Genomic DNA, 18,824 nt, shown 5'->3' on the forward strand with positions numbered 1-18,824 from the left:
CAAACAACAGAGGGAATGAAAAAAATGCACTACTCTCTGCATCCTCAAATGTGTAGCATTCATGCTGTACTGTGTGTAGGGCCAAGGAGAAACTAAATGAACATCACATCAGTCAGCGCCCTGCACCTTCCAGCGGTTGTCAGATCATTTCTAAAGTTGAGTGTCACAGCAGTTATTTTGTTACGTCTGAGATAATCTCCACAGACACAGCGGGACAGTCTGCCCCTCTGGCAAAAGGGCTGGCAAAACCCAGGAGAAAGCACAGGCTAGCCTAAAATAAAACAATTCGCTCAAGAGAAGGAAAGTATGTTATCATGTACTTCGGGAGGTATGGCTCAGCCATACTGAGAATGATTATGAAGCACGCAACACCACCAAATTGGCTGTAAAGCCTTCTCACCATAAAAAAGGCAGAGAGTGGGCAAAGGAAACAGATTTCTTCATTGAATCTTGAAGGAAAAAAAGAACAGAATCTTCTGAACACACTGCAGGCCCTGAAAGACATCTCTCACATACCTATTTTCTGGGCAGAAAACCACAGCAGAGTATTGTACAAAGAAATATTTAATCCAGGAGTGTCAGAGCTGAAAAGGAACAGTATCCTCACAAGTGGCTGTGAATTTAAAAGTGCCAGAATTTCATCTCATTTTTGTGCTTTTAGGGAAAGACCAGCATGTTAAAAGATAACCATATATGAAAAGGAAACTTCTGTCAATAAAATTCTTTATAGAACTCACTATTCCAAGTGAGCCAATGTAGTAAGACTATCCAGATCATTCTGAGAATGAAGTCACTTTTGTGAGCTTCACTGTACCATTAAAATCAGACAGAAAAATATCCAGCAAACCCATTCTATTCAGCAACAGTCTCGTAAGGAAAGGCCTGGTATGCACATGCTATTGGGTTATTTGAAACTGTTAATATTCAATTCTTGCTAAACACACTGTAATAATCAAATAGATCCACACATTTCTGACCGATGCAACAGCAATGCCAGACCAGCAGGCCGAGAATCAATTCCATTAGGCAAGACAGAGTCATCAAAGTTGCAAGACTCTCAAAAAACATCTTTGGCAAAAAGACTCATGAACCACGTGATGAAAATCACGTTAGTTTAATTCCCAGCCTGAGCAAGCTGTACAGTAACAAAAAGAACTGATGCTCAAGTGATCAATTTATATTTTTACTATCAGAACTTCTTTAAAGCACAAGATCTGCTAGAAAGCACCTAAGAGGGCAGCAAAAAGAAAGTGCTTCTAAATACCAGGGGGTTAAAAGAAGTGACAGAATTTACAAAGCATCTCACTACTGAAGAAGATTAAGCCATGCAGACAGAGAAGCACCTCTCGTGGCCATGTCAAAATGGGTGCTTCGGGGTCATTTCTCTTTCTTTTTTCAAGCAGGTAACTTTTAGGAATACATAGAATCTCCCTCTGCTCCTCTCAAGACTCATGAACTGCCCCCAAGGTGTGCAAGGCCTGGTTTTGTAAGCACCTGGCAAAATCCATGGGGAAACTCCCATATTTGGGGATTATGTAAATTGTCCTGAAGAATTCAGGCAGGCAGGAGTTCTCAGTTTTTCACACTCCTCCCCAGCAACTGCAATACCCTTAAAGGATGAAAAACTTTGAAATTACTATCGTGATGGGAGATGAATAGCGGAAGCGAGGGAAGCGAGGGAAGCGAGGGAAGCGAGGGAAGCGAGGGAAGCGAGGGAAGCGAGGGAAGCGAGGGAAGCGAGGGAAGCGAGGGAAGCGAGGGAAGCGAGGGAAGCGAGGGAAGCGAGGGAAGCGAGGGAAGCGAGGGAAGCGAGGGAGCGAGCGAGGGAAGCGAGGGGGAGGGAAGCGAGGGAAGCGAGGGAAGCGAGGGAAGCGAGGGAAGCGAGGGAGCGAGCGAGGGAAGCGAGGGAAGCGAGGGAAGCGAGGGAGCGAGCGAGGGAAGCGAGGGAAGCGAGGGAAGCGAGGGAAGCGAGGGAAGCGAGGGAAGCGAGGGAAGCGAGGGAAGCGAGGGAAGCGAGGGAAGCGAGGGAAGCGAGGGAAGCGAGGGAAGCGAGGGAAGCGAGGGAAGCTGAGTGGCCTGGAAAGGTGCGAGCATCACTGCTGAGCACGGCACCGACAGTGGCAGCAGACAGCGACTGGCACCGCCGGGTGCTCCTGCGGGCACCGGACACGGAACAAATGCTGCTGCCAGGCAGGCAGGCGGCTGCCAAGCGAGGAGTAAAGGGGCAGCGGAGAGACGGGGACATAAAAGGAGGAGCTGAGAGTGAAGTATCTTCCACCGCCTTTGCTGCGGGGACAGGGCACTTCCCCTACGGTCAGAAGGAAGATGTGTGGAAGGCGCGGATGACACGGGAGAGCCCACCAGCCGTCCAGGGACTCGGCTTCCCACTCCCCCACCCTCCCATCTGGGCCCCCCCGCCCCCCGCAGCCCAGTACTCACGGCGGGGCCATCGGCCGTGGTGTAGCGGACGATGATCTGGAAGGGCTGGTGCGGCTGCAGGGCGGCGGGCAGGGAGATGGTGAGGGACGAGCCGTAGTCGGTGAAGGGGTCCACCCTGAAGCCGAGCGGGCAGGCGGCGCAGGGCGGCTGGGCGAAGACGGGCAGCGGCGGCGGAGGCTCGGCGGCAGACGAGGGGCTGGCGGGCGGCTCCACCTGGGGGCCGGTGGCGGCAGGCAGCGGGCTGGCGGCGATGCAGGGCGCCGAGAGAAAGGTGGCGGTGGAGGGCGGGCTGGCGGCGCAGGGCGGCGCGCAGGGCGGCGGTGGCGGCGGCGGGCAGGGCGGTGGGGGCAGCGGGGTGGCGGCGGTGGCGGCCTCGGCGGGCGAGAAGGCGAAGGAGCAGGGCGCTTCCCCCACCGTGGCGCGGCGGTAGGCAGTCGAGAGGACGCGCAGGGCCGGGTGGACGTCCAGCACCAGGGTGCGGGGCTGCGGCCGCAGGGCGCAGAGCTCCAGCACCAGGCAGCCCGCCAGCGCCCGCGCCTCGGGCCGCAGCTCCAGCCCCAGGTGCAGGTGGCGGAGGCTGAAGAGCTGAGAGCTGGAGGCCGACGCCACGTCCGGCGGCGGCTCGGGAGGCGGCGGCGGGGCCGGGGGCGCCTCCGGCCCGGCCGCGGACCCCTTGCGGCAGCAACACAGGCCGGGTGGCCGCGGAGCCGGAGCCGGAGCCGCCATGGAGCGGCGGCTGCGCCCCTCAGCCGTGCTGCCTGACCCCGGGCCCACAAAGCCCCCGCTTTGCGGCCGGCCCCGCTCCGTTCCCTCCTGCCCTCGGGGGTGCAGCCTCCCCCCTCAGCTCTGCCTCCTCCGCACAGCCGGAACGCTTCATTTTCACCCCCTTACCCAGCTCCAAGACAAACAAACCCCGTAACTCCCCACCCCACGGCTCCCAGCGGGGCCGACGCATATACCCTAATTTACCCTAATCCCACTGCTACCTCTTTGGCTTCCTCCAACCTGCTCCTGGTTATGCTCCTCACACCCAGCTCACGATTTATCCCTAACAGCCCCCCCTTTACCAGAACACTCCAGAGACCCCCTGTTTTAATCTCCTCCCTCCTACTTTGGCTGCCTTCCTCCTACACTCACCCTAAACTGCCACCCTAAACGATCCCAGCTCAGACACAGTGTACGTAACTTTTCCCCACCCCTCGAGGCAATCAATCGCACACCATCCACTACTGCCTTCCTAAATCGCGAAGGACAGAAACCACAAAATTATCGTCTTTACGCAACCACTTGTTTCTCTGTATGACAAGGGTAGGAGACAGTAGACTGGAAGGAAGGAAGGAAGGAAGGTGTGCTGAAAGCACTGTGATGTGAACTCCATGCTGTCCAAGGAAATCTCTGCCCCATGTAGTGACACTTGTGTGAACTATTTTCAGTCTACCTCAGCCACCTACTGAGCCTGCAAGGCACATCTTGTGGATGACACAGGAACAGTTATTACATGATTGTGGGTTTAACAAACCCATAGTGGCACATTGTAAAAGCCTCCCATGCCTTACACTACTAACAGCAGCATATGCACCAAGTTCCAGTGGAGTTTCCACCGTATCATCATATTTGAGGCAGAAACTGTGGCCCCAGCACAACATAGCTGCAGTTAACAGCTGAACCAAGTGTAAACCAAATCACGTATTATCCTAGACTGACCTGAAGCTGGGTCTACAAAGAAATCTTGTGTGATTGCTTATATATAGTAAAACACACACTACAGTTGCAACAAAAAGGAACAAGGCAGCCTTCAGGAAAGCTCTTTGGTTGATGAGGGCATTACAGCCTCCCTGCACCTTCTCAGTACATTCCTTTGAAGCACCTTCAAGAAGCACTTTTGTCTTTGCCCAATCCCCTCCTAATTAAGAGAAACTTTTTTTCCTGCCACCTTTTCTCTCCACATCCTCCATTCATAAATGGCATATTCTGCATTTAGCCTTCCCTTCTGACACTTTTTCTCACTCGCCCCATTTGCCTTTTGAAACAACAATAGTGCTTTCTCAAACTTTGTTCCAAGCAATGTACTGAGACTGCTCGATCTCCCTCTAGCTTTCATGTAGGGATAACATACCGGAATATGACCCGGTATGATCTTCACCACAGGTAATGAAGTCTCTTCATGTGTTCAAGCTAGCCCAGGTTCAGGACCTGGGACTTAATTGCACCAATTTAACAGCACACCGACCCCACTGGGCCATTTTAGAAGAATCCTACCTGCATTTTGATTGAAGTCCTGGGCAAGCGCAACATTTCCACTCATCAGATAGATGAGATGAACTGGAAAACATTTTCTCGGGGCCTCTAAGCTTATGATAAGAAGTTGCACTTAAAGATCAGCTGCACTGGCTGAATTTGGACAGAATAAGCAAAACTGATGCAATCGAAATTCTGGAGGATAATATCCCAGACAAATCTCTCTCAAGTTGCACACCTGTTGGTCTTGGGTTTCAGCCTTTGCTACATACTAGGAAAGTGTGCTGGTTTTGGCCGCATTACAGTTCACTTTCTTCAAAGTAGCTGGTATGGGGCTATGTTTTGGATATGTGCTGAAATACTGCTGATTACACAGGGATGTAGTATCAGTTACTGCTGAGCAGTGCTTACGCAGAGTCAAGGCCTTTTCTGCTTCTCCACCTGTGAGTAGGCTGAAGCTGGGAGGGGACATAGCCAGGACAGTTGACCCCAACTGATTCAAGGGATATTTCATATCACACAATGGAGCCCTGCTTTCCTGCAGGTGGCTGAACACCTGCCTGCAGCTGGGAAGTGGTGAATGAATTCCATGGGCTGTTTTGCTTGCATGTGTGGGTTTCGCTTTACCTATTATGCCTATAACTGTCCTTATCTCAGCTTTCTTACTTTTATCGTTTCAGTTCTCTTCGTCATCCCACGGGGGGGGGGGGGAACAAGCTGTGTGGTGCTTAGTTGTCAGCTGGGGTTTAACCATGCCATAATGATGTGCGATCTCCATGCTATTTTGGGTAGGATCTCTTTAAGGAAAACCTCTGTCCCAAGCCCACAACCTTATTCTAATCCTTGCAGGATGAACTGTTCTCTGGGATACCACACTATAAATTCTAAAGCAGGATCCAACTCTTGAAAATTCCCATCATCCTCAACCTCTTGTAGAATCCTTCAAAGATACAGGTATTTCAGTCTCGTTTATAAATGTTGATGTTTCTTCCTTTCACTTCACTGACAGGGCCCTGGGCCAGGCCTCCGCTTGCTCCTGTGGTTCAGGACAAAAGCCAATAAAAAAATTACTGCTACCCATGCGAGAAGCAATACTTGTGTATTGGTCTGTGAGACAAGTGCCAAATGAAGCAGATAAGTGATTACAGCAGAAAGAACATCTCCCTCTGGCAGTCTCTCTCCTTAATTCCAAAGTAACAATGCTGGAGCTAAGGTTTAACAAAACTGTTGAGATAATCCCTGCTATCTGCAGGTGACTGTTCACCTGCTCTCTCATATGCCCTTGTCTAACACCTTCAGCTATTTCAGCTCCCCAAAGCAGGAGTAAAATATTGACCTTTTTAGCAGCATAACTGGGAAGCAGCAGTTTGGTGCAATGAATCCTGAGCACAGTTTCTCCTCATACCTATACCAGTGTTGCAGTTAGCACCTACTGAAAATAGCAGCCCCACTTCACCTCCCTTCCAGGTGTGCCTTCCTGTCTCCTTCTTTGTACAGCTTTTGGAGGGTGAACTTTCTGCAAGTTAGCTTTCTGAACTGGGTCACTGCTGGACCAGGCAAGAGCCAGTGCTGACCTCAGGAAAGTGGAAGGAACTCCCAGCCTGGAAGAAGAAGGAGGACAAGATCAGGATGGCTTCCCTTTTCCACAGACTGCCATTAGCTCAGCTTTAGCTGCAAAATGAAGCCATGCTCTGACCCCAGCAAGACTTGAGAACTCAGTTCTGCAGGGTCCAAAACAATCCTGTCCTTAACAGAGTTGCACATGCCAACTAACTGATCTGTTTTAACCACAGCCTTAGGCAGATGCATTTCATGCTCTTCCTCTCCTGTTTTCAGCCTTCACCTTCACATTCTACCCAGCTCTAATTCTAAGGAAGAAGCAGGACATGCATTATCTTTGCCCTATCACCTCTGCTGCCTCATGCCTCTTCCCAGTTTCTTTTTTGTCCTCAAGCTTCTGATTAAAAACAAACATCAAGCTACAGTCTAAGCCGTTAATGCCATTTTTGCTTGTGGTATTCGTAGGTAGAAAGGCTTGTTGCTATGACTTTGCAGTCATGCCACATTATAAACAGTAATGCTTGCAGGTAAAGAAAGTGGAAAAATCTGAGCTTAAGAAAGATCTTCTGTATTCCATCTGAACTCCCCCCTTGCTGCTTGGATCGAATACTTGCACAATAAATTATTATTCCCTGTAGTACTCAACACAAACATACATATATTGTAAGCCACCCCCATGTTGGAGGGCATAAAATAAAAATTACCCACTACATTTTTAAAGAAACACTTCCACTCTGAAGGAAGAAAGACCAGGCTGTGGTACATAGACAGGAGACAAAAAAAAAAAAACACGTGCCTGCAAAAACTGTCTTCCAGGGCTCAAAAAGCTGCAAAGTGATTTATTGCCCAAAACAAACCACTTAAGTCAATCAAATTTACAAAACCCAAAATAGTTTTATTTACTTTTCAGATTTCTGCCTTGGTGAAACATTTTGCAAACATGCTAAGGCTACAAAATGTCCAAGTTGACAAAGACATGCAACGCTGACCATTCAGTAAGTCACGGCTATCATTGGAGCAACCGTGCCCCTCTGGGCCACAGGTCCCACAAAACAGGGATGGTGTACAGTGATCATGGCAACATACTATGCAGGACCTAGTAACCTGAGGTAGGTCTCTTTACAGTAAGAAAACAATGTCCTACACCAGTGTTACATCCTGATCAACAGGAACCTGTTCCAAGTTCCAGAAGACATGGGGTGGGGGACTGTTTCCTTAACAAGTGTGCAATAAAGAAACAGGAAATATTGATACTGTTTAACCTTAGTATAAGTGAGCAGAATAAAGAGTGCTACCCATGCCAGTGAAAGCCCACCTACACCTCTGAGGAGTGTTCGCAGCTTCAAGATAAAGGAGTCAGTCAGCTGAAGCAACTCTGAAAAGGCTTTCCTGCTAGCATACAGGGTGTAACTTGAACCTTATGATTAATTTGTTACAGATCATTCCATGAACAGTTAGATTTAGGTTTTGTTAGATCAGCGAAGCAGGAAGAGCTTGGGCTTGCCTGCATTAAAATAAACCCTGCTGACACAGTAAGAAATACTGTATCAGGACACTGAGAAAATATGAGGCCTTAATGTGACCCAGAAGTGGTTCTCCACTCAGGAGGTCACTAAAAACCCTGCTTTGACAAAGCATTATGGGAAGCAGCAGCCGCTGCCATGGTGAACATTAGTGATGCTCCAAATAGCTTTGATAAATTACAATGCAATAGTTACACCACAGAGCTCTTCTCCCCTGTGCTAGACAACAAAGATGTGACAATAAAGGACACTATTGCAAAGCTTCACTTCCACTCAGACACGCAGAAAATCTGGCACTAGGAAAAGACCAACTGTAAAAGACAATGGTGTCTGATACAGTCCAATTACAAAGCCAGATCTCTTGTACCGTAAACTGTACAAAAATGATAGAAAAGAATATGCACTGTTATTAATACAGTGCTTATTTTAATATAAAATAAACAGCTTACATTTCCACTGTAAATATAGGCTATATACAGAATTATGTATAGATATAGCTACATGTATAAAGCTTCATTATAGGCCTCTGATACATTTGTGACTATGGCTCCCTGAGCCATTTGTAGAGTGCATTTAATAACAAAAAATTAGTAATATGATTATGGAATAAATACAATAATAAAAACATGAAGAAGTCTTCTGACATGGTTTTAAAAACTCTCTGGCTTGACATATTCTGCTAAAAATTAAAAGATGAAAAGGCAATAATCTGCTTGAAGGAGGAGGAGGAAGAAGAGCTAGCCTGCCACAGGCAGAGAGTGTAGCTCTCCAAAATTAAAGTGACTTTGCCCTGAATTTTAGCCCTTGACAGCAACCTTGTTCTCCGCAGCAGCAAACATAGCATAGAAGCGCGAGTTCTCGTTGGCCAGAAGGGCAGACGGCATGTCAAACTCCACTACCTAAAAGCAAACAAGGCAGGAAAAGTATGTCAGTAAAACACAGTGGAAAATGGATTCCCACCCTGCCTTGGACTCACAACTGTACTGAAGAAGCCAAAAAACATGGCATTTGTCTTTAGATGAGACAACAGGGGGTGGAAGTGCACACATTTATGCATACATACTATAACCTGGGATGCTTCAAACTTGCTCAAACACTAGAACTACCCAGCAGGAAACAATATCTGGTGGCTCTGGCAAACAGAGGCAGGTGCTATGTGGTTTTGTCCTCTCTGCCTTTAAAAGCTTTGTCAAATGCTCTTACATTCAATTTAACTGTTTATGGCTTCCACATAGAAGCCTGAGAAGTGGGTAAAGGACCCGTCATATGCCTGTTTGATAGCACAGGCCTTCATGAAAGTAATGGGAAACTGCAACTGAGCCTCAGCAGAGATGCTTACCTTATTACCCATCTCAGAATTAATCTACAAAGGGAAAATTAAAAACACTTTTAAAAGAGACTGTTGCTCTATGGTACTTTCTTGAAGTGTAAAAGAAATTTTGCAACAGCTGATTCTACTGGAGTATTATTACTAAGGATGTGAATGAACACAAAGGATTTTCTCTCTACAGTGAAATGCTAGGTGCTCTTTCAGTTCAGCCTACACATATGGCATCACCAGACTACAACAGGAACTGCAGCCACAAGTCTTTCTCCTTACCTGTCCTTGTGTTAGCACCATGATCCGATCAGAGCCCAGTACCGTGTGCAGGCGATGAGCAATTGTTAACATAGTGCAGTCTGCAAATGCCTCTCTGATAGTCTCCTGAATCAGTAAGTCTGTCTCAGTGTCCATAGCAGCTGTTGCTTCATCCAGTATCAAAATCTGAAAGCAGCACATAATCCTAGCTGTTACCCATAATAATGCTTTTCTTTCCTGAACATAAAAAATATTATCATGACCAACTCTGTAAGTTTCTTACAGAGCTGCGGTCACGAAGGTAGTTTTTACAAGCACCCTTTCAGTTTTATGTAATTACCTTCAATAAAGTTGCCCTATGAATCACACTTGCATTTTATGGTCACATCCTAGAGCCACAAGATGGTTGGGTTCTGACCTGGCCCTCAAGTTTCCACCACTTTCAGTTTTACATTCAGCAGCTAAATCTCAAATACAAATACTGACACATCCTTGGTAGTGACATTCCTTCTGGAGTGAGTCAATACTAAGTAGGCTTACTAGCTTTCTTATGCTGGAAAGAATTACCCTTCCTCTCAGACACAAACTGATTTGGGGAGGTGTCCTGTCAAAACTAAACTAGACTTGTTTTGTGCAGGTACTGCAGAGAGAGCAGTAACTTCTGCTGAGTAGTCTGGCTTTAAAACAGAAGCAGAGTTATTACCCATCACACCTTTTTTTTTTTTTTGGTGTGTCATATTTAACAAAAAAGGATGTTAAAATCCTCATCAAACTCAATCCAAAAGCACTTTCTCACTATAATTGTCTGTCTTCCATTCCTGCAAAACCTTTAACTTTGCTGGCATAGCATGGTCCCAAACTCCACTTAGAGTCTACATTTTAGTGGAGCATCATCTAGAAGAGAAAACTTGGCCAACATTCACAAAAAGGTGAAAAGAAGGAAAGAATCTGATGCTCACCAGTAACAGGACACACTGAATAAATTATTAGGCCAGTCTGACACTCTATTAATAACGCTAATGAGCAATACCTTTCTGATGGCAGGAGTTACAGTCTGACATTACAGGAGTTAGCAGCTGGCTACAGATGCCTTCCTAGTTGTTCTAACCCTATGCCTCTCTAGGTTGCAATATTGCTGGTGTGATTTCTCTGACAGATAGATGGAATTGGGCACAAAAGAAAAGGTTTACTCAATCTTATCAGTTCTCTATTTCCATCTATTTCTTTCACTGCTATGCTCACTTTGCAACGACGCAGTAGAGCTCTAGCTATGCACAGTAACTGTCTCTCTCCAACTGAGAAGTTTTCTCCATTTTCCATCACTTCTGAATCAAGTTTCATAGGCAGCTGGGCAACCTATGTCACAAAGAAGAGGCAAAAAAAACTTAAGAGCATTGCACAAAATCACATCAACATGAATAGAGATCTCCTGACAATCTTTCTCACCGAAAGAAAAGAGTCGATCTAGTCCCTGCAGGAGTTACTGCAACTTATGTACCATAGCCATACATGCCACCTGACTTACAAGAAAAGAATTTGATTGGAAAAATCATGGCAGTGAGACTTGCTGCAGGGCACCTCACAAGCAGCAGATGTTAAGTTCTGTATAAATGTGCAATGGTGACATTAACATTCACAAATGTAAATGCAGAATGTGCACATAAGGCACGTACAGAAAAATATCACTTGAAACATTACGACATCCTAGGAGTCCATGTGATAAAGCACCACTCTGCTATAGTATATACTACAAAAAATACACATCCAAAATACAGCACACTAAAAAAAACCAAAACCAGTCTGAAAGTCAGGGTGTGGCGGTGTAAAATAAGCATAAACAAGGGGGAAAAGTTGCAAAGAAAAAGCATTACCTAAAGGTCTCTGAAGTAGCTACTAATAGAATTTGTTGGTTTGGAAGCCAAAACACAGTTAACTCATAGGGCACATAATACTTACACACTCCTTCATGTGAGTCCTTTCCAAAGCATCCCAGATTTGTTCCTCACTGTACTGATTGAAAGGATCCAAATTTGATCTGAAGGGGGAAATAGAAAACATAACCAGAATTTATTCAGCAATGAATGACAAAACAGCAGTGTGCTAATCTATCCAGACAAATGATTCCATCCAGCCTTCCACTGACAGAATTTCCTTGCCAAGGAAATCAGATGCTCCCTGCACTCTAGGGTTAGAGTAGCCAAAGAACAAAAGAGATGGAAGACAAAGATACAAAAGTTTCAATTAAATCTAAAGCAAAAGCAAAGCTTCCATAGAGGATGATCACATCCAGTTCTGCACTGCGTCAGCTGAAATAATTTAGCCGTGCTTTTTTGTTTGTTTCAAAAACAGAGAACAGAAGGTAGGATGCCTGAGAGCTAACATCTCACCAAGCACCTGAGTTCGAGTATGAACTGGTAGCCTGCTTAGTCCTTCTGACTTTTTATGGTCTCACTAACCTCACAGTGCCACTGAATAGCACAGGTTCCTGAGGAATTATTGAGAGTTTGCTGCGAAGATCTGCCAAACCAATATCATTTATTTTCACTCCATCAATTTTAATACAGCCTCCAGATAGTTCAACAAGACGAAAGAGTGCCATTCCAAGAGAAGACTTCCCTAAAAATGAGCCAGGAAAGCCAGTATTAGTGTGACTCTGTAGAGTCATAGCAGCTTTGAGATGAGAAAGCATTTTAAAAGCTGTCCACGTGTACAAAAAGTGTTTTAAATACCATAAAGTCCTGGCAAACAATGCTGGTAAATGCTGGGGTTCAGCATTTAAACTTCTAAGCAGTTGTAGGGGCAGCTCCTAATCTCTTCTCCCAGAAACCACCCATGCTATGCTGCCCCACCCCAGTACCAAAACCATGCCACATAAGCCCAATACAGCAATATTAATTGCTTATCTAAAAATGACATTTTGGAGTTGATTTAAGTCATTTCACAGACATTGAGATTTTGATTGGGCTTTTGATTATTCATGGTACAGACTTCTCAGATAGCTTAGAGTCAAACCTGGCTGCAGCATCAGTAAATAAAACTTTCAACAGAGTCAAATAAGCTGCAATGAGCATTCTGTGCCAATAAGCAGCTTGGGTGTTAAACATTATGAGCACACCGGCTTAGGTATAATAAGATATCCCTCTACATTAAATTGAAGCTTGCCTTCATTATTGTTTACAGGATCCTGTTTATGTATGCCCATGAAATAACCACCAGAGTGACAGATAATTCCTGTACAATTAACAATTTACTCAACCACAGAGAAGACCAGAGGAGAACCAATAGGACTGTCCCACTCTATTACATTCCCATTCTGCAAAAGCAGTAATGTAACTGCTTGGTGTTTCCTTACCTGAGCCTGTCCTTCCCACAATGCCAATCTTTTCCTTCGGTTTGATGGTAAAGGACACTTTTTTAAGTACTAGAGGAAGGTTCTCTCGGTACCGCATCTCTGCGTTTTCAAAAACAACTTCACCTTCCTGTGGCCAGTCCAGAGGAGGAGTCTTGTTTTTAATTCGAGCAGGAGCTTCCAGGGAAAGTGTCTTTAAAAATAAAAACAAAACCCAAAACCCAGAAGTTCAGCTTCCAGTAAACAAAACAACAGAAAGGAAAATTATCAGTTGCAGCTTTCAGCAGGAGTTCTTCCCTGCAGACTTGGCCCACACCAGTTTTATGATGAGTTGTATAACTGGATGTGGGCCCAGTGGTTCAGAAGTCTACTGTGTTACTGACTACACTATTATTACCCTTTCCTTGCCTTAATAATGACACTGGTCCTTCTAATGCACCAATGGTTTTGATCAATGGAATTCAAAAATGTATTTTAGGCCTATTATTTATGGGTAAAACCCTATTGAGTTCTGTGGCACTCCAAAGCCTGAATGCTTCTGGACAAAAGATCTACTGTATTTCTATGTCTCATTTGCTATGTCATGCTAGGGTCACCTCTGTGGATCCTGACACAGGAAAGAACACTCAAATAACACATTGGACGAATGCTCTTCTTTTTTTTCCTCATTTGCCCCTGTTCTATTAAATCACTGAGTCAGCTGGGGCCCTTCCAGCTTGCTCACTTCTGCAATTTTACTCTGCCACTTCCTTTATAGCACATGTTATATATGTTCAGGATGAAGCCAAGGTCACTTCCCGTATTTGCTTCAAGCAGCCCCACAGAACGCAGAAATCCCACTGTCAGATTCACCTCATGTAACTTTAAACACATACAAAGTAACAATCTATCTCCAAATAAACCAGGTGCATCAACTCCTTCATAGTCACTGCAAAGCAGCCAGCGTTACTGATTTTTCTCATTCTAATATAAGCACTTAGAACAGGTAACAAACTGCCCTCTGGAGATGCTAATTTCCTACACTGACTATTGAAAAGTCAGTTGTGGACCATCTGCAATACCTACTCTAAGACATTAACTGGACTCCAAAAGTTTGAGAAAACAGCTACCTGCAACAATAGTACTACAATTCTTTGAGCTTGATGCTCAGAAGAGCAGCCTCTGAGCCTTCACTGAAAGAAGCCAAGACTGGGACTTGTAAGACACAGAACCTGTACAGTGTTTCACTGCTCATCCACCCCTTCACTTTAGATTCAAGCTTGTTTTATAGTTTCATAATAAAATGGCCGTCTAGAGATCCAAATAATAAACACCAGAGAAAATGTTGCTTAACAGCAATATATAATGATAGACAATAACTTAATCAACCAAACCAACAGCCTACAACTACAGGCCTTGCCACTGACAGCGATAAACCCATCTCAGCCCAGTGAAAGATACCAGGCAGTATTTGGCACACAGTTGTGAGCTTGTGCAGTCACCAAGCCTTCCACATAGAAATTTTCTACTTAGAGGATTTATTTCTTCAGCTGGGGAACTGGGCAGCTTAATTATTTTCTCTTCAGTATTAAATCCACAGATTAAAAAAGTGTTCTAAGAATATCAACTACTACATAGTCCAGATTAATGAAATAGATATGTATCTCCCTCCAGAGTTTAGAGGGAATGTGTAATATGTGAAGTAAAAAACCTTTCACCTCAGAGACCAGACCCAGTAGGCTTTCTCCTGGCTACACTCTCCCCATTGACCTATACTCAGTTCTGCAATGAGAGCAATTCCTTGACTTTTTAAGCATATAGAAATGTTACATAAGACAGTTGTGGAAAAAGCAGCAGACTTATGAGGATGAAGCAGAATTACATATAGATAAAGTAACAAACAGTTACTATGCTTAAATGAAGGAGCTCCATTATGTTTGGAATGAAGGATGCCAGAAGACCATCATTTTACTGTAAAACATCATACTGAATTCCTAGCTACCCCTTCCACATACTCCATGCCTTACTGAAGGCAAACTTTCAACATCCTTATGTAACTTCAGTGATGACAATGTCAGCCAAGTAACACCTTTAAGCTTATTACCTACTAGCTCTTGTGCCATTCATCTTGCCAATGCTTATATACATGCCTCACAAGAAAAATGCACTCTGCAGTATTACAACATGTGTGTTAATGTGTATACAAGATCAGAAACATACATTCTGCACTGAGGCAGACTATGGCCAACTTTCTTTCCTCTTACGCCAGCAACAAGAAATTTTACAACAGGCAACTGAAACGTATTATTATCCTACCTTGATATAGTGATCAATTCTCTCAACTGAGGTAAAGCGAGCTTCTGTCTCTGAAGCAAGTCTGACTGTAAACTGGAATAACCCTGTTAACTGTAGTGATGGGAGAAAACAAAGAAATTTAGAGAGCTGTGATTTATTATTGAATTAAGAGATTAACCTAATGGATGGTGCTGAAGCAGGACTAGGGAAGTGATCATCCCCCCCATACTCAGCACTGCTGAGGCTGCACCTCAAATCCTGTATTCAGCTCTGAGTCCCTCACTACAAGACAAACATTTAGGTGCTGGAGCATGTCCAAAGAAGGGCAACAGAGCTGGTGAAGAGTCTGAGTACAAGTCTTACAAGGAGTGGCTGAGGAAACTGAGGCTGTTCAGTGTGGAGAAGGCTCAGGGGGGAACTTATTGATCTCTACAACTACCTGAAAGAAGGGGGCAGTGAGGTGGGGGTTGGTGTCTTCGCCCAAGTAACAAGCAATAGGACAAGAGGAAATGGCCTCGAGCTGCACCAGGGAAGTTTAGATTGGGTATGAGGAAAATTTCTTCACCAAAATAGTTGTCAAGCACTGGAACAGGCTGCCCAGGGAGATGATGGAGTAATCATCCCTGAAGGTATTAAAAAGGCATGTGGACGTGGCACTAAGGGACATGGTTTAGTGGTGGACATGGCAGCGCTGGGTTAATGGTTGGACTCAATGGTCTTGAAGGTCTTTTCCAACCTAAATGATTCTATGATTTTATGATATCTGACAAAAGTACTCTTGGCATTGGGCACCACACAGCTAAGGTGCCCAAGGCAAGTTAATTTTACTTCATAGTTAATTTAAGAATAACTGTAATTTATTAATCACTTGTAAAGTCAAAAGTTTAGAAAAATATCCTGCAAGCAACAGTTTTGGGTATCAGTCATCTGCTTTGTAGTTTCACTTTAAAACCACCAGGAGGCAGAAAAGACCAAACAACAGCTTTGCAAGTATTCTGGGCCCTGAAGTCTAACAAACCCGCACAGCTGCAATTCTGGATACTGTTTGCTGTGAAAACATACAGCAGAAAATATATTCAGACATCAGTATGGCACATGTCTTTCATACTACCAATCCAATTTCTGGAAATATCCAGAAAAATTGCAATTTGCAGCATATAAAGAGCCTCAAATGGTTTCCACTTCACCATTTAAAGAAAGGCAACTCCCAAAAAATAGTCTTAACCATACAGCTCCTCATAATTTGTAATTTGGCTACTAGCAGAAGGTCCCAACTCTGAATTACTTTTCCTTCCATTACCAAAATGGGAGCAGTATTGTCTTCTATTCTAGCGCATTAAGGAAAGCTTTCAATGGTGTATTACCTTTAATTATTAGCAGTAACTACATATGTGGACATACTCACCTGGACAGCATATGAGATTGCCAGCCCAGCATAGGCAGGAGGAATCTGGCCATGCATTAAGACAATCATAAGGCCAGTGGTTGTGATGAGAGCAATGCTGATAATGTCCAGCCGTACAGCTAGCCAGCGCATTGCACAGCTGAACAGGTAAAATGGTGCCTGATTGTCATCTAGGAGCTCCTGATACCTGAAACAAATACAGGAAAGGTTAGTCAACTTTCACAAGCCTGATGTTCTACAAATAGCAGAGCCGCTTAAACCCCTGTTCCAGCACCAGAATTTAGGGTGAGAAGACTAGCCCATCTCTGACAAAATCTCTAACTAGGCCATGAGAGCAGGGTTTACAAACTTTCACAAATCACATTAGATATTTAGCTCAAACTTTTGGAAGTCAAATTACCAAGTTTCTGTGTGTTCAGAGATACGAGTTATTTAGCTTAAATAAGTAAGTTTTAAATAGTTTAAGTGAGAGTTATAATATTGTGTGGTTTAGCATGCTATTGGCTTAGCTTTACTTGCTTAGCATGAGTAGCTAGACTTGCTGAAGCCTTGGGCTGTGAATCCAATAAGGTATTAGAAGACCCCAGACCAAAAAATCATCATTGGACTAGAAAGGCACAGGTGCGCACACATGCAAGGAAGTCAAAAGGGATATCCATTGGCTCACTGGAGCCACCCTCTGTGAGGAGACTTCAGTCATAGCAATTAAACTCTTGGGTTATGTGTCTGCGATTCCTTGAGTGGTGTATGAACACTCAGGCAGCAGCTTCTCCCCAACGCTGTGTACAACAATGAACTAACTACACTGGGATGAACCAAAACTCAGGGATAGTACACATATTTTCACAACTTCACCTATGCAAGACCTTCCAGAGGATGTTCAATGGCTACAAATTACTCCACAGGCAACAGCAGCAGAGCTTCAGAATATGCATAGAACATGTTATTTTATACATAAGCATATAAAAGTTACAGCAAGTTTTGACAGGATTAGTGACACTAATTAAAACTCATAAATAACCACTTTATTTACAATCCTGACACTGCAGAGCTGAGAAAGTGTATTTAAGGGGAGACACTTGAGACATTCACAAAGCCAATAACTAGATTTTCTGATCATTCAACTCAGTTTTACACTAATCGCTGTTGCACAGTGTGTGCAGTGCCTAGCACTCTAGCACCAGCAATGCTAAGAGACTATTTGCACCTTCACAGCTTCTTATCTAAACTGGTGTAGCAGTGTTTTTCCAGAGCTTCTGTGGCAATTATCCCTGTACCCCAACACTGTTGGTCTCATGACCTTGCACCTGCAAAACCCTGGTAATTGTTATGGCGGGTTCTCATGAGCAGCTACCACTCACTTGAGAAATGTTTCACTTTCCCTCACTAACATCTGTTTTGCAGATTTTAGTTTATGCTAGGAGAAAACAAGCATAGTGCACAAGGCAGCTAACAATCACTTAAATACTTGATAAGTACTATCCAACTACATATATGCACACAGAAACTAACAGATCATCAACATGCACACTGAGTTTTTGTTAGCATGCTCTAAGCTAATGCTAATACCAAAGGAGAAACAACCAGTAGGAAGTATGAGCAGGACCTGATGGGAAGTATACACTACCAGAGAAAAAGTATGGCCAAAAAGTTGTCCTCACCATCATCACTGCCGCCTGCTCTGCTGCGGAGAACTCCATAGAAGGGCATTCACACAGGACTCCACCACTGTTCTACTTGGCTACTGGGGAGTTTTCCCTCACCCTTTCTAATTGTTCTCTTTTATTTTTGGCCCAGAAAAGTAACTTTCACCTTCTAGGGCAAATCTGCATGCCATCAGCTACAGAACCCATTAATTAATCATTCTGAATGTAACCTGTTGCACCCTGCTTTGTGCTCCACGACTTTCAGATGAATATCCAGACTGACCTGTGCAGAAATTCCTGTCCTTTGTGGTAGGCATGGATTGTGGATAGACCCTGGATGCTAGATGTAATATGAGACAGGAATGGAGACTGTGTGATGTTGTCCAGACGCTTGAGCTCTCGAATAAAAACTCTGAAAGGACACAACCATTTTTAAGTGACAAATACAAGCACCATATGCCAACCACTACATAAATGCATATATGCTCGAAGAAACCTATGCTCTTACTAATAGGTTAAAGCATCTTTACTTTTAGTCAAAGAAGCTGCACTTACCTAGACACAACATGTAGGACTGTGAACAGGACAATGAGGGGTCCCACAGCCACCAGGAACCAGGGGAAAACCCCAGAAATCATCCCCACACAGAAGAACACAAGGATGACATTCTGAATGAACATTTCTGCTTGAAATGGCAAACGAACATCAACTGAAAAAAATGGAGGGAAAAGAGGAAGATCTTGAGTACAGAAAGCTCAAACAACCTATTTAAAGCAATTCAGTACAGCTGATCATCATCATTAAGGATGGT

The 18,824-nt window shown here is 44.4% G+C and overlaps 2 protein-coding genes across 7 annotated transcripts in view; one reads left to right on the top strand and one right to left on the bottom strand.

The window, feature by feature from the left end:
• ABCC5 (ATP binding cassette subfamily C member 5) overlaps positions 1-18,824 on the bottom strand; it is a 68,610-nt gene that overhangs the window by 14,937 nt on the left and 34,849 nt on the right. For 4 of the 6 annotated variants that reach the window (XM_057426995.1, XM_057426994.1, XM_057426997.1 and 1 more), the window contains 11 exons: positions 18,569-18,722; positions 18,297-18,425; positions 16,368-16,554; positions 14,984-15,073; positions 12,692-12,881; positions 11,796-11,955; positions 11,296-11,374; positions 10,582-10,695; positions 9,361-9,525; positions 8,576-8,659; positions 5,392-6,278 (listed from right to left, as the gene is read on the bottom strand). In XM_057426995.1, the coding sequence (XP_057282978.1) occupies positions 6,219-6,278; positions 8,576-8,659; positions 9,361-9,525; positions 10,582-10,695; positions 11,296-11,374; positions 11,796-11,955; positions 12,692-12,881; positions 14,984-15,073; positions 16,368-16,554; positions 18,297-18,425; positions 18,569-18,722 (1,412 nt within the window). In that variant the 3' untranslated portion in view covers positions 5,392-6,218. Of the gene's footprint in view, positions 1-5,391; positions 6,279-7,111; positions 8,660-9,360; positions 9,526-10,581; positions 10,696-11,295; positions 11,375-11,795; positions 11,956-12,691; positions 12,882-14,983; positions 15,074-16,367; positions 16,555-18,296; positions 18,426-18,568; positions 18,723-18,824 lie in introns of those variants that run through there. The other 2 variants (XM_057426999.1, XM_057426996.1) reach the window with 2 other exon arrangements.
• The window catches only part of AP2M1 (adaptor related protein complex 2 subunit mu 1), a 160,299-nt gene continuing 144,072 nt past the window's right edge, over positions 2,598-18,824 (top strand). Inside the window, exon 1 of the mRNA XM_057427008.1 lies at positions 2,598-2,607. The gene's annotated coding sequence lies outside the window, so the exon portion shown is untranslated. The remainder of the gene's footprint in view (positions 2,608-18,824) is intronic.

Source organism: Pezoporus wallicus, unplaced genomic scaffold (assembly GCF_028554395.1).
Source record: "Pezoporus wallicus isolate ANWC-B61680 ecotype Strahan unplaced genomic scaffold, APGP_CSIRO_Pwel_v1 scaffold_7107, whole genome shotgun sequence".
In the NCBI taxonomy this organism is placed as follows: domain Eukaryota; kingdom Metazoa; phylum Chordata; class Aves; order Psittaciformes; family Psittacidae; genus Pezoporus; species Pezoporus wallicus.